General features: G+C 44.6%; 4 protein-coding genes across 4 annotated transcripts; 1 reads left to right on the plus strand and 3 right to left on the minus strand.

The window, feature by feature from the left end:
- Positions 1-7: 7 nt before the first annotated feature.
- LOC139209791 (ciliary microtubule-associated protein 3) lies at positions 8-2132 on the minus strand. The gene is made up of 5 exons (XM_070839653.1): positions 1983-2132; positions 1744-1842; positions 1067-1200; positions 841-958; positions 8-192 (listed from the first exon to the last, which is right to left on the minus strand). The coding sequence occupies exons 1-5, from the start codon at positions 2130-2132 to the stop codon at positions 127-129; spliced, it is 567 nt and encodes a 188-aa protein (XP_070695754.1). The 3' UTR covers positions 8-126.
- Positions 2133-2346: 214 nt separating this feature from the next.
- atp6ap1b (ATPase H+ transporting accessory protein 1b) lies at positions 2347-7485 on the minus strand. The gene is made up of 10 exons (XM_070839368.1): positions 7354-7485; positions 5961-6081; positions 5410-5484; positions 5123-5316; positions 4982-5019; positions 4795-4880; positions 4464-4684; positions 4302-4337; positions 3476-3713; positions 2347-3343 (listed from the first exon to the last, which is right to left on the minus strand). The coding sequence occupies exons 1-10, from the start codon at positions 7473-7475 to the stop codon at positions 3131-3133; spliced, it is 1344 nt and encodes a 447-aa protein (XP_070695469.1). The 5' UTR covers positions 7476-7485; the 3' UTR covers positions 2347-3130.
- A 919-nt stretch (positions 7486-8404) lies between these two features.
- gdi1 (GDP dissociation inhibitor 1) lies at positions 8405-13062 on the plus strand. Its single transcript, XM_070839460.1, has 11 exons — positions 8405-8674; positions 9560-9667; positions 9846-9945; positions 10199-10333; positions 10451-10649; positions 10953-11084; positions 11200-11299; positions 11424-11595; positions 12235-12379; positions 12533-12587; positions 12845-13062. Exons 1-11 carry the CDS (start codon positions 8630-8632, stop codon positions 12995-12997), a joined length of 1344 nt encoding a protein of 447 aa, XP_070695561.1. The 5' UTR covers positions 8405-8629; the 3' UTR covers positions 12998-13062.
- Positions 13063-16391: 3329 nt separating this feature from the next.
- Positions 16392-25661, minus strand: itih6 (inter-alpha-trypsin inhibitor heavy chain family member 6). Its single transcript, XM_070839185.1, has 17 exons — positions 25548-25661; positions 24852-24887; positions 23824-23978; positions 22135-22245; positions 21700-21947; positions 21209-21378; positions 20998-21114; positions 20720-20891; positions 18988-20628; positions 18829-18855; positions 18654-18671; positions 18495-18542; positions 18368-18397; positions 18166-18210; positions 17934-18047; positions 17407-17790; positions 16392-16645 (listed from the first exon to the last, which is right to left on the minus strand). The coding sequence occupies exons 1-17, from the start codon at positions 25659-25661 to the stop codon at positions 16392-16394; spliced, it is 3684 nt and encodes a 1227-aa protein (XP_070695286.1).
- Between the last annotated feature and the right edge of the window lie 635 nt (positions 25662-26296).

A 26296-nucleotide genomic window follows, 5' to 3' on the forward strand; every position in this document is an offset into this window, starting at 1 on the left:
TCTGAGCTTTCCAACTTTGCTTCACAACAGAGTCCAGTGAATCCGTTTTCTGCTGCTGTTTTGACAATAAAACCAGCACCATCTTATGTCAGTGTCACGATGCATTTTCATCCTCCGACTTTAGAGTTAATAGTACAAACTCAGGTAGGCCACTCTGCTCCTGTGCTTCAGGAACTCCTTTTCACTGGTAAGCTGAAGGAGGAAAAAAGGGGAAAGAGCATTTGCTGTTTTATATAACAGGAAACATTATGAATGCACCACTCTGACTCCTGTGGGTTCAGTATAGAGCTCTGTAGAGACCACTCACACCGAGAGACTCAGCTGGCCTTTCTCTGGCCAAAGGCCAAAAAAATCTGTCTACCAGAAAGCGGGCATTAAACCTGAAACAGCTCCGTGTTGGTGGGGGTGTGCTGCTTCAGGCACCAGTGAGACAGGGAATCTGATCCAGTAACACATTGAGTAACACATACAGTGCAGCTGTTTGAAGGTTCATTAGACCCCAAAACACTGCAGAGATTTCTAACACTGAGACAGGATTTTACAACTTTGGAAAGGTCTCATCATTTTATCTTTCATCACTGTTACACTGACACACACACACACACACACATATAAACCCAGTGTCATTTTGAATTTTTGTATCAAAGGAAAAAGATATGCTTCCCCAGTTTCCCCCTTTCTCTAACGTCATATTTAACAGATCTCATCCTCATCTCAACACGAATGGAAGCACTTTCTAAAGTGGTGAGTGTTCCTCTAATCTGAGCATGTATGAATCGGATCAGTTTTGGTACCAGCTTTAGGCTGCCCTCTGACCGTGTTACAGAAGCTCCATCCCACCTTCACCCGGAGTGACTTCTTCTCCAGCTGAGGCAGTCTGGACCAGTCTGGTCTCCCAAAGCACATCTGCCAGCTCACTTTCTTGGCCGTCACTGTATTATGATCGTAGGTTCCAGGGCTGCAGCACAAAATGATCACCTTTCAGCACTGTTACACTGGAGCTGTCTGTGTGTGTGTGTGTGTGTGTGTGTGAGTGTGTGTGTGTGTGTGTGTGTGTGTGGCTCACCCTGGGCTGTCCTCAGCTGTCCTTGACATGCTTTCAAACCTCTGTGTGGTTGAGTTAAAAGGTGTTTTGCAAGGAGGGAGGACTCTGGACCAGGTTTGATCCTGCTGGTACTGCTGCGGGGAGGGGGTCGCTGTCTGGTGATAGAAATAGTTTTTTAAAAAAAAACAAACTTAAAGTTAAACTCGACACACTAAAGCTAACACCATCTACTTAAATGTGCCCTGGAGAGGAGTACTGTACTTCAGTACTAATTCCAGGTACTTTATTTGACAATTTCCATTTTAAGCTACTTAATCTTTTACTCCTCTACTTTAATTTGATATCTTTAGTTTCTAATTACTCTCTATTTTCAAACTGTTACACAAATATGGCCAGTTAATAAACTATGATGTATTATTATGGACAAAGACCAAGCTTTATGAATCAATTATTATAGGTATAGTAAACCTTTACTAGCTGTTACACTGAAATAATGTCTATGCATCAATAATTCAATAATTCCAGTTTATTCTGAAATGACCGTTCTGCATGGTGAGTACTTTTACTTTTCCTCCAAGTACATGCTGATGCTTTCACTGGAGTGCAGTGTTGAATGCAGTATTTGTACACAGCACTGGTGCTCAGTACATGCTTGATGGAGATGGAGGACTGGTCTGAGGTCAAGTGTTGTCACGCACCTTGCAGCAGGGCGGAAAGCGGGCTGCAGTCCTCGCAGAGAGCCCATACCCTTTGCTGCTGGTCGGTGTCCTCTGCAGCTCATACAGGATGGTGCCGACCTGCGACGGAAATGGACACAGGTGGACCCTCTAGTCTGATACCGGGCAAAGATGGTAATGACGAGGGTAATGAGTAAAATCAGATGTGATCCCCGCCAGGGTTTGCTAGTTAGACAGGGAGAGAAACTTCAGAGACGAACCTCATGGTTGTCATAGCAGCCGGGGCCGACATGTGGCGCCTCCTGTCGTGACATTTGGTTTCCCAGCCGGTCCGGTGCGTAATGGAGGGGAAAGAGCCTCCTCTCCTGAGAGCTGCCGAAGACCTGCCTCCGAGCAGGAGCTGCTGACATCCCGCAAACAACTTGGGAGCGATTAAGTTTACGTGAAACGAAAAAGAGAAAAGTTACGCGTCTCCACCTGCAGCTGTGCCGTCGTGTTTTGACATCCCGTAACCACGGCAACCCACGTCGCGCATAAATTATGCAAATTAACGAGATTCTTATGTTGGTGTGAAAGGTTACACACTGCACGTGTCTTTGTATTCAAAATACTCATTATTACATCACAATTTAAAGATATCTTTATTTTCAATGAAAGACAATCAACATTCATGGCAATTGCACTTCACTTATTTTGACAAAAGCAGAACTAAGGCACCGTCATTAAATTAGTTGATCAAACTCAAGCTGTTTTTTTTTATATATATATAAATAAATTACTACGGGTTGAAGTGGTGGCACTGGTGAAGGATTCGTCTGTGAAGAGTGAGAACAGAACTAAAATCCAAGGTGAAGTATTAGGATACTTTTGTGAGCCAAGTCCAACACGGCACTTCGTCATAACTCGCGGCCTTTAAATTACAGTAGCGTTGGAAAAATAGAAAAGTAAGAACTGAGGTCTGAAACGGTCTTACAGCGTCCAGCAACACATTCATGTTGGCAGCGTAGGCATTCTCTGGTAAGAGCAACTATTGCAAATTATTTTAGGGAAAGTATCCACAGTGTCTCGCCAACCTTGGCACAAAAACATCTTTTAACACATGCACTCAAAATTAGCACATATTTACATATAAAAAGGAGCATCCATTTTTTGGCACTTGCAAATGTGGAGAGATGAAATGGAATGTGCCTTGTTAACAGCATCCCAAAGACAGCTGTTGAAGAAAGGTTCAGGAAAGAAAACGACAGGAGAGAACATCGGAGGGGGGAGAAGTCAATCTGCCTGACAAGTATCTTCAGAGAAAAAGGCCCAAATGCACAAAAGCTGGACGACAAGGAGGGACTCTCCTGGGTCCATGATCTACAAAGAGGCACTAAAGGGCTGAGGAGTGTGGGCGTTTGGGAGCGCTTCATTCCAACTGTGGCACCGAAATCGATGGTCCTTTGGGGTCGTCGAATCGATCCATGGTGTTCAGCTGCATGATCATGTGCAGACCGTATACGAAAATGAACAGCATGAGCAGTGAGGTCAGCAGCCCCATCCAAATCCCCGGGGTGAAGAAGCCTGCGCAGTCATTGGCGTAGGAGAAATTCGTTCCGTTGGCCAGACTGAAGCCCTGAATCTGTATTGGAAAATGACATGCATCAATGAACAGAAAGACTAAACAGACACTTTACCATAAAAATTAAAGAAAACACTCTTTAAAAATACATGAGGCGCTGGCAGGATTTGAAGCGCAGCACTAGAGTTGTACCTGGAAGTCGGTAAAATTGAGCCTCCAGTGCGACGTGTTTTGGTTGGTGTTGTTTGGCACTAGCAGATTGTCCTGGAAGCTGGTGACAAACTGGCAGTGGTAGGAATACTCTACAGGGGCGTAGATGTTGCGGCTTCCAATGAAAGATGCGGCGAGACCGCTAAACTGCAGCTCCACAGAGTCCAGGGTGGACCAGTTCCGTGCAGACACACTATAAAACCTTTGACTCATGGCAAAACTGGGGATCGACAAAACAGAGCTGCTGAGCATCTTAACGGTAGTATATTAGTGCAAAACACTGTTATTCATGGCTAGAATTGTGACAAATGGTTACTATTGTGATCAATCTAATGCTAAATCATGTGATTCTGTGCGATTAGCTTAGCCTAGCATACAGAATAGAAATGGGAAAGTCAACTAGCCTAGCTCTGTCCAGAAGTAACCAAATCTGCAAAACTCACTTAATTACACATTACATCTTGTTTGTTTAATAATCTGTACAAAAACCAAAGTGTAAAACAGCTTGTGGTTTTATGAGGGTTATGCAAAGAAATATTTCTTGGCCAGATGTAGTGATTTCCTGGAGTCTCTGCCAGTTTTCTGCAGAAGCCAATTACTGTTGTGTTAATTAAGCTTTAGAGGAGATTTTGTGACCTTTGGACAGAGATAAAATAACAGATTTTCCCCTGTTTTGTCTTTGTGCTAAGCTAAGCTAAGCTAAGCTAACTGCTGGCTGTAGCAACATATTTAACAGACGGATATGAGAGGTGTTGATGTTCTTATCCAACTCCAGAAAATAAAGAAAAGTAGCAATTAATTGTCTTACCTTAGCGTGAAACCTGTTTCATAAGTGAGGACAAGCCTAAAATGAGAAAAGAAGAATACATTTGATTTCATCGATTCAAATTCATCGATTCCCTAAAATAACACACGACTGAAGTTCTCTTGTCAACAGTCACAGAAAACGCCGACATGCTGGACATCTCACAGTGAGCTGTTGCCGTTGCACCGGGATCCCACCAAGGAAGGCGTTTCAGCAGCAAGGTCAACCCAAGTTTCTGAGACGCTGACTTGGAGGTTCTGAGCCCAAAGCATTATGCAAGGGCCACCGGTTTCATTAAACATGATGGGTGCTTTGACAGTAGGTTCAACTGTCTGGAGCAAAGAGCGGCCCGCAGGCGGCTGAGACATGGACGTCTCTGAAATCACCTGCAGACACAAGGAAATGAACATTGTGATGCTTTACAGTATGTCTTAGTAAAATCTGATGTTGGACAGAAACATAAAAAAGTATATATGTGCTAGTTAGAATATCTTACTTGCGATGGCTGGAGTCCTGTGTATATCGCAGTGTATGGGACATTTTTGTCTTTCATGATGTTCAGAACTTTCCCAATAACCTCATCTGTTGAGAACAAAACACACAATGATACACGATTACAACCTAATACAGTGACCAAATGATGACAATTTTATTGTATAAAATTCCTCAACAGTTAAACTCACCATTGTCATGGAGAACTTCTTTGCAAGACTTGTGCAAGCTATAAAGAATAAAAAAAAAAATAGTGAGAATGCTCATTTTCATCCACTTTAATATAGAAAAATGCTGTTCGGCTCTCTAATGCTGCAGTACACAAGTCTTACCCAGTACAATAAGGGAGATTGACAAGCAGTAGATTGCTGTCAGCTGTGTTGATGCTGATATGTGACAGAGTGTCTGCGTCCACAAGCAGAGGCGAGACACCGAGCTTCTCTTGCAGCAGAGCCGGGATGGCTGAGGAGCCCGACCACTCCAAAGCAGGAAGAGTCACTGACGAGGAAGAAGATCGCAGCGCAGCCTGAAGAGTGAGTGAGTGGAGGGAATTATCAGTAACATTAATCTGACAAAATCATCTTCATTTAGGATTAATGTATGAGTCAGAAAAACCTACCTCAAGGTTTTGAAAGGCGCTATCCTGCTTGTTCCCAAACACTCCACCAAAGACTGTGAAGTCATCTTTGCTTAACTGAACACAAATAAGGGCAATAAATGATCACAATTCGACTACATGAGCAGAAAAGTGGGAGGTATTTGTTTCTTAATAAAGCCAAAACTGCAGTACTGAACTATCAATCAATCAATCAATTCCATTAATCAGTCACAACAATGACCATCCGCCACTGAGAATAGACCTGAACGATGTGTTAATGGGGGACTGTGAAAGGGGAAATAAACCAAAGCTCACTGTCACACCAGAATGAGAAGACTGTTACGCAGTGTCACACGGGCCGGCGGTGCAGCTACATGTGACTCATTACTACCATGTTTTACACAACCGACATATCCATGGACAAGCTAACTAATAATAATAAAAAAAAAAGCCCAACTGTGAAATCTCTGAAAATCTCCCACTGCACAAGCTGTTCCTCTTCAACACTGACCCCATTTAGTGACGGTTACACAGGTATATATATATATAGTTCTCACATCTCAGAGACTGACCTTGTCCTGCAGAAACAACAGTACAGTGTGGGGGCCAGAGCCAAAGGCAGAGGTGAGGTAGGCAGTGAACTGGTCACTGGGTGTGATGTGACCAGCTGTAGGTGAGGCCAGTGGTGGCAAGCTGAACACACAGGAAAGACAGAGACAAATTGTGATGGAACAATAGGCACAATCATCACATCAGTTTATACTGTCCAGTAAAGCACTTCATTCACCACTTACTAATAACATTTAACCTGTGATAAAATAAATCAAGTATTAAGCAGTGTATCACTGCCGAGGCCCATTCCTGTTTATCACTGTTTAAGACAAGGCACTAAAACATCAAGAGAATTGAGTCAAACCATTATTCTTAATTTCATTTCTCATTAAGACTTACAGTGACCCAAACATGAAGTATTGTATTCCTTAATTTCTAGCTTAAATGTAGACCCAGAACTTTAACATAATGTTATTTTGTCAGAGTTGAGTTTTTTTCCCCCTCATTCATTTTGACAGCACATGTAACAGATGTATATGTGGGGTTTGGGATTGGTGGAGAGCCTTTGTGTGCACGTCCTAGTTGATGTTACCATATTGGCCGTTATGAGTTGTCGGGTTGTTTAATTTATTATAATTGTTATTTATGCATTTAGTTTTTAGTATAAATGTCTGTTAATTCCCATGCTGTTGTCCCTGAGGGCCCCTAAATTTCAGTCCCATAAGTCCCATTATCTCTACAGACAACTGAATGACATGGTTTTTTTTATTTTTATAACATTGTACAGTAAAGACAAACGTCTCAGTCAGTTTCTCCTGTCTCACAGATTTTCATCTTCTATCAGATCATAATATTTGGCCCTGAAATACACAAAAATCGTTAGTAACAGTGAAACTCTGTCTCCTCCTGCCCTCTGACCGAAGCACCGCACATACTGAGGTGTGAGCAGGCCTGATGTCCCTGTCTAATATCTGTCTGCTCCATACTAAGAAACTGTCTTTTTAGGTTTAAAGACTGTAGTGCAGTGCAACTCAGAACTATTTATGATGCTACAAGATTACTATTAGTGTATGTGAATTATGGCTGGCTAAACATGACACGAGGACGCCCGTGGACCTATCTGAGGCTGTACTGATCAATAGGGAAGCGGAGTAATCCATTTTGATCTCAGAGGCCAACTCACTGCAGCAACAGGAAGTGCATTACTAGTGAGAAATGAGCCTGAATTTAAGGATCGTGTTTTAAATTCGACGATTGTACCAAACCAGCTGCGTAAAATAACCCTAACATATGTTGTTTATAAGACTGCAGCTTGTCTCACCTGACTAGTTAGCTACAAGAGTTAGCATTAGCATCGACTGTTAAAAAGTGAGTCCAACTTGACGAATTAATAAGAAAGAACAGATATATTACCCGTCAGTGGACCACATTAGAAGTGGCACTTGGGCGGTGGAGCTTGCTGTGGCGAAACAGGCGAAGAAAAGCGTCAAAAAAGCCATTAACCGCACTCTGCTCGGACACCTCGCTCCTGCCATTTTCGTTTGTCTCTCTTTCCGCAAAGCACTGGTCACGTGACGCGAGCCAGCTGACAGTCATGTGCGCTCTCGGAGAGGACTTCCTGCTTCTTGCACTCTGCCCGCCCTGCCCACAGCTGTCTTTCCAACACCACAACAGGCTGCGACCACTTTTATCTGGTTAAAAGAAAAGAAAAGCTAACCCGAGGATAGTTCAGTGTCTCTCCGCCCGGACACAGCTAGTTAGCTAGTTAGCATTAGCTGCCACGATCTTCCTGTCGGTGCCGCTAAAGCTAGTTTGTGGACACTTCTGTGTTTAGTGCTGCAGCGTGCTATAAAACTGGATGAGCCATAAACAGACATGGATAATGCACGTGATCCGTGCGCTTTGTCCAAGGTACAGGTGCACCTGGCAACTGTCCATGGTGCTGAGACACTCGTACATTTGGCCATTTCATTACTCATGTAATGCCTCATCGTGCACCCGTGAGGGGTTTTATACACCGTATAAAGCAGCAGACAAAACAAGCAATGCCTGAAAAGTTTCCCACAGTGTTTCTGTTGAAAAGGCCTGCGTGCGGCCAGCAGTCACCGAGAGCAACTCCCATCCACACAGCTGTGGCGGCGGAGGGATACCACTGCCTGCATCCACGCAACGCTGCGCCTACAACTGGAAAGGAAGGATAGAAAAGAAAATAGAGAACGCACAGACTTGGGCAAAATGTAGTTAAAATCGCAAAACACGTTAAACTCCGAGCCAAACTCCAAAACGCAACTCAGCGTGTGCATAATCGCCCGAGAGAGCCCACCCAGAGCGGGGTGTCCCGTTACAGTCAGCTTTTCAGTTTGAGTCCATTGTGTGACAAGATGGGAAGAGAGAATCGGAGGATGCGCACTATTTTCCGACGCGCTCTAACATTGTTCTAGAGTGCTCCACGATCAGGGCCATCTTTGGTCGTCCTCGCCGGTGACAGTGTGGACAGTATATTCCATTTGGTCATTAAAGCCTAATGATTCATAAATAACAGTGAACTTTGAACGAGCCGCTTAAAGCTCTTGGGCAGAGAAAAGGGAGCCAAATCCCCGCTTTTGTGGACTCACTGGCATTCTTTCCTTCAATACCCTTCATTTCTCAAGGCAAAAAGAGGGCGAGACGGGAGAGGCGGTGATACAACATGGATGAGGAATATGATGTGATCGTTTTGGGCACCGGACTCACAGTAAGTAGTCAAGCTTCGTTTGCACAGAAGATTGATCGTGTGAACTTCCGAATGATTATTAAAGCCGGACCACAGGCCCGCTGTCCTCCATCTCCCCGAGCCCACAAGTGAAAGCCTCCTGCATCCCTGTGTGCTTGTGACATTAGAAAAAGATCAGTAGGGATACGCGCCGTGGAAATGTCGCAAAAAAAATGTGCCAGCCGAGCCGCATGTGCATCAGAGGAGGGCGACGACGCCGCAGGAAGCCTTTCTTTATTCCCACAGGCGGCTCAGAGTCGTTTCCACCCCGAAGCATCTTTTAGGCGTAACCCCACAGTGTGTCATGGTCCTCTGTGCACAGACAGGCCTCCATCCTGAGGTTGGCGCAGGCCTGAGCACGGGTTTATTAAATGACTGAGCCTTTCACTGCTGCTGATCTCGCCGCAGTTCCCCCTCACTTATCGCACCCAATGCGGCACAAACAGGCCGGATACGTTGTCTGTGATGTTAATCCAGGTTTTCGCGTGCACGAAAGTCGACATTTTGGTAGTTTTATCCAAGGTGTCAGATATCCCTTTGTCAGTGCACAGCCACGAGAGTTTGTATTTTATGCCGTGGCAATGCCATTCAGATGTTGTTCTTAAGAATTAGCATTATTGTGTTTATTATGATTATTGTTATCATTATTATTATTATTGTTACAGTAGATGCATGGGTGAAACGATCCGGTCGCGCATGCGCACACCGGTCCCTCTGCCCTCCCTGCAGGTTCTGTCAAAACCTCCAAACTTCCCCTTATGCCTTCTATTGAATCTCTCTCCTTCCCTCGAAAAAGCTGCGCCCTAAATTACTGAATTGATGTTGTGCTGCTGGTGTCGGGTGTTAAATCTTTGTTTTGTCCCGCAGGAATGCATTCTGTCCGGCATCATGTCTGTGAATGGGAAAAAGGTTCTGCACATGGACAGGAACCCCTACTATGGTGGCGAGAGCTCTTCCATCACCCCTCTGGAGGAGGTAAAGAGCTCCTGGGATCTATAAAGCCAATCAATATATCTTACGGCTCTCAGTATATCTCATTTGACTTATTTGCCCGCCGCCTCATCCTCCATATTGCTTCAGATTCCGTCTGCGTTGTGGATCTCAACCTCTTAGGATGTAGTTAATGTTTCTCTTTCTTGTCCTTTTCCCGCAGCTGTACAAGCGCTTCACTCTTCCAGATACTCCGCCCGAGTCGATGGGCAGAGGAAGGGACTGGAACGTTGACCTCATCCCCAAGTTTCTCATGGCCAATGGTCAGTCCCACGCCACTGATTCTGGGATGAATACATCACCTTGAAACTCTCTGGAGAGGAGATTATTAGGATAATTAGTGGATAATCATGTGTAATCATATAGGGGATATGTGCTGTGTTACTGATGAGGCCCAGGAATAAGAACTTACCTTGTGATCTTCTCTATCTTGATGCCACCAAGGCAGAATGTTTGATTGTTAAAGGTTGGTGACAAGCAATAGGACGTAACACATGTCTGTCTGTGTGATTGCAGGTCAGCTGGTGAAGATGCTGCTATACACAGAAGTGACACGATACCTGGACTTCAAAGTAGTGGAGGGAAGCTTTGTCTACAAAGGGGGAAAGATCTACAAGGTGCCGTCGACTGAGACTGAGGCACTAGCTTCAAGTAAGCTGCTCGAACACGTCTCATCGCGGTTAATGAGCAAAGATGACAAGAGTATTGAGATGTTATTTAAGTAATCACGGAGGTGCTGCAACAATAAGTCTTTGTTTGAATCTCCAGATCTGATGGGAATGTTTGAGAAGCGAAGGTTTAGGAAGTTCTTAGTCTTTGTGGCCAACTTCGATGAGAATGACCCCAAGACCTTCGAGGGCGTGGACCCCAAAACCACAACGATGAGGGACGTTTACAAGAAGTTCGACCTCGGCCAGGATGTCATTGACTTCACTGGCCACGCCCTGGCCCTCTACAGGACAGATGAGTAAGAACAACAGCATAAAGTCAAACATACATAACCTATTGGAGTCTTAGATAGCTTCATTTAGCTTAACTTAGCAGCTGCACTTTAATTTTAACATGTAATAGCTAAAGCGTATATTCTCTAATGGAGGTTTAATGAAGCTACAGTGTAATAACTGACTCCCTGAAGTCAAAAACATTAATATTTTTCATCTGACCCACTTAGAAATGAAGATTTTTGTGGTTGTTGTTGTTTAACAAAACTGTATATAGACTGAAATGAACCTAAAAAGAACTTATCATCCTCCTTTCTCTTCTCCTTCAGCTATCTTGATGTTCCCTGTTTGGACACGGTCAATCGCATCAAGCTGTACAGTGAATCGCTGGCCCGGTATGGGAAGAGCCCCTACCTCTACCCCCTGTATGGCCTGGGAGAGCTGCCGCAGGGATTCGCCAGGTGTTTTAATAAAGCGTCTAGTGCCACATTACCTGATAGATTCCAGCTTGTCTTTAATAGTAAATACAGAAGTGCACTGCATGATTTAACAGTTCTGACTCTCTGGTCATTTTAGATTGAGTGCTATCTATGGAGGGACCTACATGCTGAACAAACCAGTGGATGAGATAGTGATGGAAGGTGGCCATGTGGTTGGAGTGAAGTCTGAGGGCGAGGTGCTGATTTATTGTCAATGATTATGCAAATGTAGCATTGCCATTTAGTTCATTCGCCCAGATATTCTCACCCGCGGGGGGTTAAAAATGCAGCATGCACGTCTCTGTCTCATTCTTGCTGCAGGTGGCTCGTTGTAAGCAGCTCATCTGCGACCCCAGCTACATCCCGGACCGCGTCCGCAAGGCGGGTCAGGTGATCCGTGTGATCTGCATCCTCAGCCACCCCATCAAAAACACTAATGACGCTAACTCCTGCCAGATCATCATCCCTCAGAATCAGGTTAACCGCAACTCAGGTGAGGATCATCGTTACTGTGTGAACGAATCAGCTGGATCAGTGGTAGATGGATTTTAGTTCTTAGAAATTGGAGCAGTAAGATTTTGCTTTTCTCTTAAATGTAGTTGATTTGATTTTAAACATTGGCGACATCAAGGGGTCAAATCAAATGATGCATATTGGTAAATTTATTATTATTTATTTACTATTACTTATCTCATTAGCGCTAAAACACTCCATGTTTAGTATTGATATTACAGGATTTTTCTTAAAGGGCTTAGGATCAGTGTTCTTATATTAACGGTGGATCACATGACTGAAAAAGGTCTCCCATAATAACAAACCCACTGGACTCAGTAGTTCCCCGCAGCACTACAAAGTATTATCATCTTTCAGTTCGTTGTTTCAGTTTGCTTTTCACGGCTCTCATCAGCTTGTGTCCAGATGCAGTCGCCTTGTTTTCTGCAAAAAATCTCAGTCACAGTTGGTGACTGGCTGGTGAGCAAGGCAGAGCATTTGACAGCTGAAGATATTTCTCTCCGGAAATGTTGATGAGATAATTTGTTGGTGTTGTGTTAACAGCTTGTTTCCATTGGTCCCCAAATAGCCCAAAAACCAGAGAAAAGTCAAATCAAAAAATCTTTTGTCGTCCCTGCAGACATCTACGTGTGCATGATCTCCTATGCGCACAATGTGGCAGCCCAGGGGAAGTACATCGCCATCGTCAGCACCACAGTGGAAACCAGCGAGCCCGAGGCTGAGATCGAGCCGGCTCTGGAGCTGCTGGAGCCCATCGACCAAAAGTCAGCATTTCGACATTCCGTGCATTTATGGTTTCACGAACAAGCAAGCCGTAAAACTTAACACAATGTTTTAAACACATTTTAGGAACCCTGTGATTAATACCTGGGTTTAGTTAATGGAGTTGGGTTTTTCTGTGTGTGTTTCTTTGGCAGGTTTGTGGCTATTAGTGACCTTTATGAGCCCACGGATGATGGTACTGAGAGTCAGGTAGGAGAATTTCTTCCCCAACAACACTGCAAGTATAGATATGAGAAAAAGAAAATGTGTATGATGCTCACATCCAGTATGTTGGTGTCTATGGATGGCTTGATGACAGTGAATCCACCACTTTAGCCCAGGCTAAAGCCTCAGCTTCATGTTTAGTGTTAACTAGGGAAGTTTGCATGCTAACAGGCTGTGCCTAAGCTCACAGAGCCACTAGCTTGGCTGTGGATTCTCACTCCTGTTATCTTATCGCCCCCCAGGTCTTTGCCTCAAGGTCCTACGATGCCACCACTCACTTCGAGACCACTTGCAACGACATCAAGGACATCTACAAACGCATGACCGGGAGCGACTTTGACTTTGAGAACATGAAACGCAAACAGAACGATGTGTTTGGGGAGGATGAGCAGTGAGCAGTAGAGGGGCTTCCGAGAGAGGGCGGGGCCGGGAGAGGAGGCGGGACGAAAAGGGGGGAATGAGCCGGCAGAGCCTGCAGTAGGGGGCCGGGGCTGCCCGAGTAGTGCTTTAAAAACACGGGAACGGGCCGGGGAGGGGGGGGGGGGGGGGGAATGAAATGGGAGTGTGGCGGAGAGGGTGTGCTTGTGGGCTCTGCCTGCCCTCAGCTGTTTGCCTCCTTTTCCTCGCGTCCCTCTCTCTCGTCACGCATTCAGACACACAAATGCTCACAAACACACACATACACACTGTTCAAATACTCACACTCCTTATCTCTGTCACAGAAAAGCAGGGTTGATATGGTCTTTCATTCCATTGTAGAATTTACAATATAATCATGTCTTAACTATTATCATTAGAGGTGAATTTATTACTTGTTGTTGGCGATTTTCAGAGCATTTCATTCTTTCTGTAACGTCTTTCTCCTCATATCAGAGGTTGTCTGGACAGAGGGCTGATGGCGTTGGGAGGTCTGAACTGCGAGCTCTGACATGAGAGATCTGTAATGGCTTAGCGTAGAATCCTCTGGAAGGGTCACCTCCAGTTGACATGCATGCATCTTTTCCACACAGTAGTATTGTACATAGACTCCAATGACACTGCGGTATGAAGGCTGGACCATTCCACACATCGCTCCTGTCAACCCTGCTTTCACTTTTCTCTTACTTGGTCTTTTACCTGTGTTACTTCAAAAGACGCCGCTCCTTTTGGCAAAATCTGTCGGTCGGGCAAAAAAATGTGATGAAAAATGACATCTAAATGGGCTGTTCTGTCAACTGATAGTGCTCACTTTGCAATGCTGTTGTGTTCCCTGTGCTAGCAGGCAAGCTAACCAGTGGCTATTAACTGTCACCCCCCCCCCCACCCCACCCTCCCACCCCAAAAAAACTGTTCCTTTGTTTATCTCTGTTGTGTGATGTCAATTTTGAATTTGAATAGTTTACTTTCTAACATTTTAAATTATTGAAGAGTTTTATTTCTATATATTTGGTGCACATTTCACTGGCTGAAGTTATGAAGTTTACAGATCTGAGGTTGAAACTGTGGTCTTCAAGTTGAACATTGAAAAAGGGAATGACAGGAGCGAAAGAGGCAAGGGAGAGGATTTTTGAGGTTGTTCTGGAAGATTTGGAATGAGTGGTGAAAACACGCTGATTATGGCAAATGATACTTGTCGAGATGCGAGGAAGAGTGCCGCGGGGGAAAAGAATGTATGCTGGGAATGTTTTGGAGTTGACTTTTTGGAAAGTTTCACTTTTGAGTGAAGAGGGCGAAGACTGAAATTTCGGCTCATAGTGAAAGCACCAGATTGTGTCTTGGTTGTTTCAACCCTTGTGTATGTCATTTAGATAAGTCATTCCCTTAGGGACTAAAACCCTATGAAAAAGTGTAGTTGTTGAATAGTGGGAAAAGCTGGAAACCCATAAGTTTAAATGACTTTGTAGCATAGTGAAGGTTTGAAGCCACAGTTGCAGGTGCCGCCCCACAACGATGAACCAAGATGCTTTTATTTGGTTTAAGCCTTAATTTGGGGTCTTATTCAAATCTTTGGGCCCTTTCAAAAATTGACTGCTTTGCTCAAACTAACCTCCAGTGGCAGGTCAGTCTCGTGCCAAAAATGGTGTTGCTGTTGTTGGCAAAGCTTGCTGACAGTGTTTGGTAGATCTGACTGAACACTACAGAGAGGATGTCGCTTCCAACCAAATCAGGGCTGCTAATGTTACATCTGAGCCGAGGCAGTTCCTCAGATCTCTGCAGCTCTACAGCCAGACTGACCTGTGGCTCGCACCAACGACGCTCTGGTGGTTCTCTTGAAAACACTGAAGCAGTTCCATTTCACTTTTACCCACCACGACGAATCCCTTAAGAACTCTAAACAAAGTCATCGCGTGTTTGGGGTGCTGACGTGTCTTACTGTTGTGCGCTATTTATTTGAATTTCACTGACGTATTGTGGAGAGGTGTATGTCAAATGCTGAATATGCTATGCTAATAGTTTATGTTCTGATGATAAAACGGATTTTAAAAGTGATGCACACCAGAATCATTTGTTTTTGTTTGTTAATTGCTGTGTCATGTGTTCTGTTCACCTTATTTAGTGCTCATACCAGTGTTGCATCATGATTTAATATGATTATTAGCATTCCTAAGAAACAGGTTTTGATGGCAGGACAACAGTCAGTCATGGAGATGAAATCAAATTCTAGACAGCTGTGTATTCACGACAGTTTTGGCACTGTGCATCATTCAACATTGTGTGTGCTCTTCATCCTGGAAACATGTTAACTGATAAAAACTGGAACACTGTTTACTCTTTGAACATAGATATATTTGACGCCCTCCCTCCCCTGTCCTTCCTCAGCATCAGATACTGTCCCCTCTTTTTTAATTTATTGAAAACAAAAGCCTCATGTGTGGTTGTACTGTTTTAATTTCCTTCCAGTTTGGCCTTTGGAAACCACTATTGACACTATCCCTTGAAATTGACAAAAGAACTAGTTCAGGCTGAGTAGTAGAAAACTTACTGTCCTTGTTTGATCACTAGTATGTGAACAATGCCTAATGTCTTGTGTAACAAATAAAATGAATTAAACTATGAATGAAATGATAGAAAAATAAAAAGCACATGGCAAACCTGGAAAGACCCTGATTTCGGTTTGTGCTTCTTTTTCAAGATGCAATCACTACATCCAGGTCAGTAACCTTTTGAGGGAAGACTAACAATACATACAAACATACATACAATAATATTTTATGTACACTAAAAAAATACAACTTACAGAATGATTCAGTTTTAGTAATTACAGACGATTCTGAAATAGAAGAATCTGGCTTTGCCTAACAATCATTCCATGATGAAATATAAGAATAATCTGATAAATATCTTAGAAGTTGTGAACAGAGTTAGTGTGCGAGACATTTTGGAGCAGGCACAAACTGCTGCAGCACAAATGGACATTTTGTGGTTGCCATGTGAACAGGAGGAACATCACGTCTCTGTCACAGATACAGAACACAGAGCCCGAATCCAATTCAGAGTCACTGATGGAGGACAGCAGCATCGTTCAGTCCTTTGCCATATTTGTCATATCATTACTCATGACTCCTTTAAACGCAGCTTTCTGTCTCACTGTTGTCTCTAGTCTGTCACCACCTCCTCTATAGCCCCACCTGTGTCTCGCTGCTGCTTACAGAATATTACATCTCACTCAGAGACTGTGGCAATATGTCATTTTAGCCTCATGGAGTCCCAGTTCTTGCTCGTCCTTTGTCCAATAACCATGTTGTGATAATAGCTGTGACCTGAGCTGTGCAGCAGAGAGGCAGCAAGGTGGAGCTGACTCGGCTAGAATTACACACGATCCACCACGTAGCTCTCGTATGGATGACCCAGTAGTCTCTCTATCTCTGCCTTGGGCACCACCCAGCACTTGCCTATGTGGCGTTTCCGCACCGTGTCTTTCAGCGTCTTGTCTTGCAGGGTGACTGGCAGGCGCTCTGATCCCCACCTCAGGATCCCCCGGGCTAAAACTGCCTCCTTGTGAGCCCCTCCATCCAGATAATTCTTCAACGCAGTTACACTCATGTCAGCGTGCTGGAACTGGCCTGTTGGCAAATAAAGTGGTGAAAAGTAACATAAGTGTATTTACTGTACTTAAGTATAAAACAGAGGTGAGTGTACTTTACTCTAGTTTTTCAATTCTATGTTCCTTATACTTCTGATCTGCTACAGTTCAGAGGGAAATACTGTACTTTTCACTCCGCTACATTTATAAAAGTTTAATTTATAAGACTTTACATAAATATGATGAACTTAGAAAATAGAACGCATTGTTTAAGATTAAACCAGTGGTTCTCAACCTTTTTGTCTTGTGACCCCTTATAAGCACTGTCTAGTTGGGGCCCTGTTATCATGTTTTAGCGTCTACGGGCACTTAGCAGCAGGAGTGATTTCTCCTCAAAACGTCTCAGATGATTTCACTTAAATAACTATTTGAAGCCCCAAAGAGGTAAAAAAGCAAAGATTAGAAAAAGGCCCAAAAATTGAGCGTAAATTCTCCTACTGCATGAATCAGTTCATGGTCCCTCAGATTAGCTTGTGACCCTTTGGAGGGGCCTGAGGTTCACAGCTACTGTATTACTACTTTGTAGGCTATATAAAGTAGCTCAAATTAGCTAGAACTTAACTGCTACAGCAGTAAAATACCACAAGTGATGTATCAATAATAATCCAATAACGCTATATAATAATTCATCAGTTAAAGGAGCCTTTTTTGAAAGAGGACTCATTGGTACTTTGATACAGGTGTGAGTTTGCACATAAAGTTTCAGTGAGAGCCGACAGAGAAGAGCTGATGTGTACATACCCAGAAGGCCTTGGGTTGAAGCAGACAACCCCCGACCGTCTGTGATGTAAAAACCCAGGTGAGCCATCTGCAGGTAGCTGGGGTGTTTGTAGTGGTGGAACAGGACCAGGAACCGCACATCCTTGGCCAGCTCGATCCAGCAGCTCCGATGGTTGTCAACCGTGACCATCACACCCTGCCTCGTCACCGACCCCTGCTGACTGATGGGAAGTTTGTCCCACCCTTCCCCTTCCACCACCACAGCGTCCAGTGAGAGGGTGATCATGATGTCACCAGAGCTGCCTGTGGCTGAGGAAATGGTGAGCTGGTCGAAGTAGGTTCGAGAGCGGTCCTCTGCACCATGCTTGGAGGGAGCCCCCATTAGGTGACCATCGACGATGATCCCTTGGGAAGGAAGGAAGGGAACACACATTTAGCTATACACTTAAAAGGTCAACACTAACAATGCAGCACTTTGTGTTAGATTATCTTAAAGCATGTATGGTTACATAGTTAGCTGTAATGGGGGATCTTGGTCCTAAGCATACCTCTGTGTGGGTCCTCTAACAGTCTGAGAACATCATTAGCCCTGCCGTCTACTGTGAAACACAGGTTCTGACGCAGCTTTGGCAGCTGAACCACAAAATGAGGATCTCCATCAACTACAACAGACAATACTGAGCATTAATACAACACGAATACAATATAACATAACATATATAATATAACAGTCAACTGTCTTTGACGTATATGAAAACAAATAACATGGAGGTTCTTGACCTGATGAGGAGAAGACCCGGATGGTGCTCAGTCTGGACGGAGGTTCTAAAAGCACAAGACATTCAACTAAAGGACAGTCCCCCTCACTCCCAAGCACTGAAACCAATGACAGGACTACACAGGTACTGCAAGCAGTGTCTCTGCAATAAATGACATGTTATTTAGGACATGAAGGTATCAGCAACACCCACTAAATACTTACCAAACGACTCTGTGTCTGCAGTATCATCCCCTAAAAATAAGTCAGAAAAGGTATTTCACATGAAACTTTTAAGGGTCGGACAGCAACCACAATACAGACTTGCCTCTAACGAGCATTTAAAACTTACAGGCATCATAGTTGAGATCATAGTCGTAGTCATAGGTTGCATCATAGTCTAAAAGGATGGAAGGAAGCAATGAGAAGAAGAATGAATTCTGTTGCTCACTAAATTCCTTTGGATTTTACAGGAAAAGACAGGATAAGAAGCATTAATAGTGATACTCACCTTTCACAAGGTCAATATCTGTAAGAATAAAACATGAGATGCTGTCATGTAGCTGATTATCATGCTATGTTATTATTAAAGAATAATTAAATACATTTTCACCAGATAAAATGTAACTGAAAGCACAGAAAAAAGTGATCTGCCACTGCAATATAGGGAGAAAATTCTGTTTCACCTTTTCTCTGAATGAAGGTAGAGACATCTAGTGGAGACATAAAGAACATTCAGTTAGGAATAAACTAGACTGTTCACCCTCAGTATTGAGCATGTAATGTCTAAGTGCACAGAAAGGCCACGATAGCAGATTAGAAAGGCAAAACATCGTGCAACCTACCCAGAAGCCCTGCTGCCTCCCACAGTCGTGGCCCATCTGTTACACCAGGCATGGGAGCAAAGGTGGCCGACACAAAGGTGGCGATGGTCAGGTCTGTCTCTGAGTTTGTGTCGTTGTCCTCTGCAGTCTGAGCTGGTGCCGGGGCGGGAGAGGTCAGCGGGGCCGGCGGCTCGGGCAGAGGGGCGTTGATTTCAGGCTGAGGAACATCTGGAGCAGATGTGGTGCTGTTGTCTGCTTCTGTGGAGGGTGCAGCCACTTTGACAGGAGGGAGGGATATCCTCACTGTGCTGGGCTGTGGAGTGATGGATCTCCCGGGGAGGGGTACTGGGTCAGTTCTGACTGAACTGAGCGGTGGTGTGGTGCTGGTGGTGAATGTTAACATAGTGGTGGTGGTGGTTGTTGGGGGAGTGGCTGTTTTTGAAGCGCTGGGCTGGGGGGTGGAGACTTTTCCAGGTGCAGGGGGTGGCACTGTTTTTAGAGCATTGAGCAGAGAGGTGGGTATCTTCCCAGCAGGAGGAGGAGAGGCAGTTTTGGATTCGTTTTGGGAGGGAGTGGGCTTTTTCCCGGAGAACGGTGCTGGGGCAGTTTTGACAGAGCTGGGGCTTGAGGTCGTTGTGGCCTTCTTGGACGGTGAAACCACTGTTTTTGCAGTGAAAGTTGACGGTGAGATTTTTTTAGTTTGGGGTGTAGTTGGGGGTGGCTGAGGAGGGCCTGGTTTTGTCTTGTTAGGCCTGGGGTTAGAAGGTGAGCTGGGCTTTTTTGCAGCACCAGCAGCTGTCTGTTTGGTGGTGGCAGTAGTCGTTGCTGTCGTGGTTATAGTAGCTGCAGTGGTGGGTTTTGAAGTGGTTGGAGTTGGAGCTGCTTCATCTGCATCTGGCTTAACTACAACTAAAGAGGTGAATGGTGTTACAAAGTTATATTTGAGAGAAAGGTTGGTGGCCTTTTCTGCCAGTAACCTCTGTGTTGCAGGGTCAGTAGTGTTCAGTTTAGCCAGCAGCAGCTCTTTGATGGTGAAATACGCCCAGAGACGGTGTACAAAGTTGGAGATTCCTTCTAAGCCTCCTGAACAGTCTAGTGAATTGGTACTTCCGTTCCCTTTCACAGGGGAAATCAACACATCGTTGTCAAGCTTGACACGTTGCTTTGAATCAGTGGCGGACATTGACACCTTCAGATCCTTGACCCCTGGCTTGACCCTCCCCGCCACCACCAACTCGGAGCCTTGGAAGTAGTTTGGAAACAGGGAGCGGGTGATATCAAACGCCTGATCATCCAGATACGACAGTTGGATGTCTGATAACAAAGGGCTGGCTACTTCATCATAGAAGCCCTTCAGCTGCAACGCTGCGTCTGCATCCTCGTACACCATCCTGGCCACGCCGCGGTTATCCAGAGCCAGGCGTCTCAGGAGGAGGAAGTCTGCATCATCTCCAAAGGCAAGGCCAAACAGAGAGGCGGAGCCCAAAGCCTTCTTGGCGTTGTTAAGGATGGTGTCGCCGGCTGTCACTCCAATAGTTGCCTCCCCATCGGTGAGAAAAATTACCAGAGGGACACGACGGAATGAGATGTGGTTAGAGGAGGCAGAAGATGCAGGGTTGATGAGCTGGGCAGCTGAGAGCAGAGCTGCGTTGATATTGGTCCCTGGTACAAAAAGGTAGACAACAAACAAGTGTCGAAAAAGGGTACAATGATCAGCTTGTCAAAGCTCAAGCAATATCGTATTTTTACTCACATCCTTCTGCAGTGATCCTCTTCACAAAGTCTTTGGCGTCTCGTACATTCTGCCGAGTTGCCCGCACTGTTCGTCCTTTCTTCCAAGTGTGAACCTTGTCTGAGAAGGTGATGATATTGAAGTGGTCGCCCTCTCTGAGGTCCCCGAGAATGGTACCCATGGCCTGCTTGGTCTACTGACAGAAATGATTAGAATTATTGATAGAAAGTCCATATTATCTCTGCAGAATGCTTTATTAAGATTTCTCATCTCAGAACTGTGGCGTTGGCACACTTTACCTGTTTTATCTTAGTGCCTATCATTGAACCACTGACATCAATGACAAATATAACATCCTTAGGAACCACAGGAAGTCCTCTGGGTGCAAAGTAGTGCACAAAGTAGCCATCATACACCTGAGAGAGGAAAGCGAAAGTGAAAATACAAAATAAAGGGGGAAGAAGACAGTACCAAGAACACATATTGTGACAAATGTAAAATGCTCCTGACCTGGACTTCACCCATAAGGTCTCTGAGGTTCACGTCGTACTGAATGGTGAAGTCTGCGTTCAGACCTTTGGGGGAGATGCTGGTCTGCTGCTGTAGAGTGGGACTGTAGTGAACCCGAGCGCAGGTGGTGCTCCGCTCAATGTGAGAGGAGGCAGGGGCGTCTGCATCATCTGTAGGAGAGCAGCACATGGTTACATCCATGTAGCAGTAATCCAAAATGGTTAAAGTGATGATCTGCAACATGTCCATTAAAGGAACAGTTTGACATTTTGGGAAATATGCTTATTTGCTTTCATGTTGAGAATCAGATCTGCTGCCATAAATACAAAACTATAGCCAGCAGCCAGTTAGCTTAGCTTAAAGGCTGGAAACAGGGGGGAACAGCTAGCCTAGCTTTGTCCAAAACTAAGAAAAGCACCCGTAAAGTCCCCCTAGCTTTATATCCTGGCTGTTTAATCTGTACGAAAATGTAAATCCAAACCACATTTTACCCTGAGCAGTGTTGGAAAGCAGTCTGCTGGTCTTGAGAGGAAGGACTTTGATGAAGCTGATGCCCGTCCGCTCTGTTATACTGACATCTAAGGTAAGGTTCTGCACAGGCTGTCCCGGCCTCAGACCCAGACTGAGCTCATAGCGGCCGAGTCGACGAGGCAACAGCTCCTCATAGGACAGGGAGAAGAACATCCGAGCTCCTGAAGGCACACTCACTGCCACACGGAACCTCTCAATCTCCCTCTCTCTGGAACAGTGCAGAGCAAAGGGGAAGAAAACACAATATTAGACTGGATGCCTGTTTCCTCTTAAAAACTGTGTTAGAACAGATGCAGCATGGCATTGCAAAAGAAAGAGATTCTTTAGGAAATCACATGCAAAGTTTTATTTTGTGGAAGTTAAAGAAAAAATAACAAATTTTTCCTGGGACTGACTTGGTAGCGACAAGTCCGGCTGTTTTTCCTTGCTTCTTAGCAGCATCGTAAATTTTCCTGGCAGCAGCTCTTTCCTTCACCTGGGCCACATACACCTTGCCATTGGAGGTGCTGATGGGACAGAGAAAATAGGAAGAAACAGCCCTCTGTGAGACTCACAGTAGGCAGATTATATTTCAGTCAGAAGCACGCCTGGCCTGCCTTGAGTTGTTGAGCATGATTTACTTTATTTTTCTCCTTGTATTTCCAGAGCGATCACAAAGCTGCTTCACAAACACGCCTCATGCTTGTTTTCAAATGGAGTTCATACCATGTGAAATGGGGGTCGGTGAGTCGTAAACAGGGTGAGTGGAAAAGAGTAATTTCCCTCGAAAAACAGCATTAATGAGGAGAGATCTTGCAGGCCGATGACGCTCCGAGGGAGTGCCCCTATGCGCTACGCCTTGCAAAAATCCCAACCAAAACCACCGCTCAAAAGTGCAATCCAATTCACACAGTGCACTTCCTAGACTTTGGTGACCGCTCATGTCACGTGACAAGGTGCTAAATTAAGGTCAAGTCCTTTGAACAAATATATCCAAAGAGAAAAAACATCAAGGGCTAACTAAAATAAACCCACAGGCTTGAAGCGGCTCTTGTTGGAGAAACAGAGCAGAATGGCATGAGAGAGCGGAGTGGAAAATGGAGGCGCTTGTATTTATATGTGTGGTTGGCTGAGGGGGTTCAGGAATGGCTGTACATCAGTGACCTGCACACAGAACACAGAGTTCTTAGTTTCAGACACAGAAATGCCAAAGAACTAACGCAACACATTTGCCACAGCTTTTTTCCCCCCCTCTCTTGGTATTTGGTGGTGTGCAGACGGCTGCATAGGACCTGAGTGTGCGTGTGAAAATCTGTTTGTGTGAGTCTGTGAAAGTCAAAGGTAAAAGAGCGTGAAAGAGAGATGTGGGGGATTATGGTTGTAAAAAGCTGCACACTCACACATACTTAAAAATGTACAGTTAACATCCACGTGCATGTAGGCACGCAGTAGATGTAGGCGCATGTACGTAGCGTATCTAAACTGGCAGGCTGCCTTGGTAAACTGTGTGGGGGAGAAAAGGGGGAGTGGGCAAACTCCTGTCATTTTCTCTATTAACTTTCTGACTTCCATTCACAAAGCCTGGTATTCATCTGCCCTCAGTTTCCCCCTCCCCCTGACCTGCTTCCGCTCCCAAATCCAGCTCCAGGCTCGGTGTTTGGCCTGCCATGTTGACTTATTTGTTTTGTTTATATTTAGCATTTTTGAAGGAGAGTGGTCAGCAACCCTCTTAGTTATCAAATTATGCATCTCCTTCAGACCGGAACTATAGCTCCTTACATAAGTTTTATTTCTGGATTCAGCCCATTAATGAGAACATTACTTGTATTTATTTCAATTTCTCACCATGTAGCAGGGAAATATTATTTCTACAGGCAAGAAATAATATTTCCCTGCCAGCTTCAGTCCTTTTCACACAGTATGTGTGGATGCTTGAGATGTAATTTCAAAAAAGTCCCTGTTTATTGTTAGGAAACACAGATGAGTGAGACAATGACTTGTTTTGTTTCCTACTTAAGTACACAAGTAAAGAACAAATGTTGTTGATGTAGCTGTATACTGTAGGTAACACAGAGACAGTGAGGGACGACGTAGGACTGACTTACATGGTGAAGTTGGAGATGAAAGCAGACGAGGGCAGGTCCACCTCAAAGGCAGCCTCCTTGGTGATGGGGAGCTGGTTCCATACTGAACTCTGGACTGTGGTGACAGCATAGCGGGACACCACTGAACACCTCACATGGTAGTCTGTCACCTTTAGCTACCACAAATACATCAAAGTTGAGGATTCATGGAAGATTTTGATCACAGAGGAGCACAGCACTGTTTTACTGAGAGGGATAAGACACAACATTGTGATCCACAGAATGCAAGAAAGCAGTTTTGCCACCTGAATTAAACGTATCTAAATCCAGAAAGTGGTTGGAGTCATTCCTACAGATCACAAGTGAGGGATTCATGCTGCATTTATACACTGATGTAACACCACCAATTTGAGCATTACAGACGACCATAGATGCTTACTTAAGCCCACCATCCTTCTCTGACATGGTATGAAAACATAAACATAACATAAACCTCACATATGACTTTTTTATCCCCCCCCCCTTATCACGGTTTGCCCTGCATCGCTCTGACGAGTCAATGAAACAACACAAAGCAGTTCCCTGCATGGTGTCTCTGTCCTCCCCCTGTTTACTCGGGCTGCGCCGGCGCCTGCTGAGACCAATCTGGTCAGCACAGGCCACATTACTGCAGCGCGAGGCGACAAGGCAGGAGGAAGAGAGCCGCATCAGCCCTCCAGCTCACTGGTATTTAGGAAAGCTGTGGTCTGTGCCATACAAACTGAATTACTGTACGTTTTCAGGGGATTGCTTCACAGTTAACACAGAAGCAAACCGACGGGCGACCACAGTGGAGCTACTGATGATACACAGAGAGGTGTAGACGGCTGTTTCCCTGTCTGTGATGCTTGTTCTGTAGCACACTGCTGCTCTTTACTTCTACAGGTATTCTTTTTGCAGGAGCAGCTCTACGTTTTGCAGCACGAGAAGCTCAACTCTTACACATCCAATTAAATGAAAGTTTGGCATTTCGTGCAAGACATTTCATGACAGTGATCGCACAAACTTACCGCTGGTCTTGTTGGTTTGTTCTGACGTTTTATTCTCTGGAGGAAAAAAAAAAAACAAGGCAGCAGGTAAATGGAGCGCAGGTGGTTTTGCTATGGTGCTTTATGACCATGTTTCAGTGCCACAGTTTGTTCAAAATGCCCCCCTTTTCGAAGTAATCTCCACAATCTGCCTTGGTAAGGGTTGGGTCAAGATTTTGTGTCAAAATAGTCTGAATCAAAGCCATTCACGAATGGACGGGAAGTGGAACTGGAAATAAATGCTTTCACTGTACACAGGGCCAGTGAGGGTTGCACAGTTTGGTCTCAAATGTTAATTCTCAAATAAAGTCACTGCTGTGTCAATATATTACCACATATCCTGGTCGATGCTGGGAATTCAACATAAACAAATAACTTTAAGAGTGGAAATCCTTTATAGGGAAACATAGAAATCTAGGAATAATATAAAAATAGGAATGTATATGTTCTGCTAAGTGGGCCACTGTATTGGCTGTATAAGACTAGTACATTTTCAAGATATAGTCATCAACAGCATTTTGCAGACTGATAGTTCTACCAAACATTTGTGATTGAGCTGTGGTTGTGGTAGAGCTGTTCTTAAATGCAAAATAAAGTTCTGTATCAATTTTCTTACACTGTCTTCAATGACTTTTGACATGAAAACTGAATTAAAAAAAAGGTAAAAGGAAATTATACCTGTAAAAGAATATTTGCTCCGAGGTCTGCCTCATAATCCTTTGATAATCCCTCCTGCACATAAAAAGTGAAGAGAACTAGGATGCACTGAACTTTGAAGTTCATCATGTCCATAATAGTTGAGGGTTCAGGCTCCAAAGTGAAGTAAATTGCCCAGTGGTCTCACAGTGTCAGCGGGACTCAGGCAGCTCGTACAGCAGGACGCTGAGCACATACCTCACATTTTACACAAGTTAGTTTCTGCAAGGGGCAGTCTCTCCCCTCCCTCACCTCAGCTTAGTTTAAACGGCTCCACTGCAGGGCTTATGACAAAATATATGTTTTGATAAGAGTTAAACATCCGTCAGTTGTTGTTGGGATAAAAAAAAAAGAAGAAAAAAAAAGAAAAGAAAAAGATTTTGAAAAAGTGTGAAGTTCAGTCAGAAAGTTGCGTGAGTCCCGCTGGGTTTGGAGAAGGCAGCTCCCAGCTTGTGTTCATGCACACTGGAACACTGGAAATTTCGCGGACTGCTGCCACCGAGGTGCACGAGAAATGAGGGATGATTAACCCCTGCTCGACTATTTGGGGAAAACACCCCTCTACCAAAACACCTCCTCCTCCTCCTCTCTGTGGGAGTGCTCCTAAAAATGACCCAGGCTGAGTTTTACTCCTTAAATCACTCCCAAATGCGACTTTTCATCTCTCCTGAGTGCTCCTCCACAAAGACCCATTGCTGGCAGAAAGGAACAGTACATTGGTCCATTAGAAA

This window comes from Pempheris klunzingeri, chromosome 11 (assembly GCF_042242105.1).
Source record: "Pempheris klunzingeri isolate RE-2024b chromosome 11, fPemKlu1.hap1, whole genome shotgun sequence".
In the NCBI taxonomy this organism is placed as follows: domain Eukaryota; kingdom Metazoa; phylum Chordata; class Actinopteri; order Acropomatiformes; family Pempheridae; genus Pempheris; species Pempheris klunzingeri.

Bases quoted from the DNA above. Each gene is read 5' to 3' on its own strand.
- LOC139209791 (XM_070839653.1), bottom strand. From the start codon at position 2,132: ATGTCAGCAGCTCCTGCTCGGAGGCAGGTCTTCGGCAGCTCTCAGGAG. The intron at 1,843-1,982 runs GTTCGTCTCTGA...TTTCCGTCGCAG, and splicing joins GCTGCTATGACAACCATGAG to GTCGGCACCATCCTGTATGA. The intron at 959-1,066 runs GTGAGCCACACA...TTTGTGCTGCAG, and splicing joins ACAGCTGAGGACAGCCCAGG to CCCTGGAACCTACGATCATA.
- itih6 (XM_070839185.1), bottom strand. From the start codon at position 25,661: ATGGACATGATGAACTTCAAAGTTCAGTGCATCCTAGTTCTCTTCACT. The intron at 23,979-24,851 runs GTAAGTTTGTGC...TATTTGTGGTAG, and splicing joins ACAAACCAACAAGACCAGCG to CTAAAGGTGACAGACTACCA. The intron at 18,398-18,494 runs GTAAGTTTTAAA...ACTTATTTTTAG, and splicing joins TGATCTCAACTATGATGCCT to GGGATGATACTGCAGACACA.
- gdi1 (XM_070839460.1), top strand. From the start codon at position 8,630: ATGGATGAGGAATATGATGTGATCGTTTTGGGCACCGGACTCACA. The intron at 10,334-10,450 runs GTAAGCTGCTCG...TTGAATCTCCAG, and splicing joins GACTGAGGCACTAGCTTCAA to ATCTGATGGGAATGTTTGAG. The intron at 12,380-12,532 runs GTCAGCATTTCG...TTTCTTTGGCAG, and splicing joins CTGGAGCCCATCGACCAAAA to GTTTGTGGCTATTAGTGACC.
- atp6ap1b (XM_070839368.1), bottom strand. From the start codon at position 7,475: ATGGCAGGAGCGAGGTGTCCGAGCAGAGTGCGGTTAATGGCTTTTTTG. The intron at 5,020-5,122 runs GTAAGACTTGTG...TATTCTTTATAG, and splicing joins AATCTCCCTTATTGTACTGG to CTTGCACAAGTCTTGCAAAG. The intron at 3,714-4,301 runs GTAAGACAATTA...GTCGATCCCCAG, and splicing joins GAAACAGGTTTCACGCTAAG to TTTTGCCATGAGTCAAAGGT.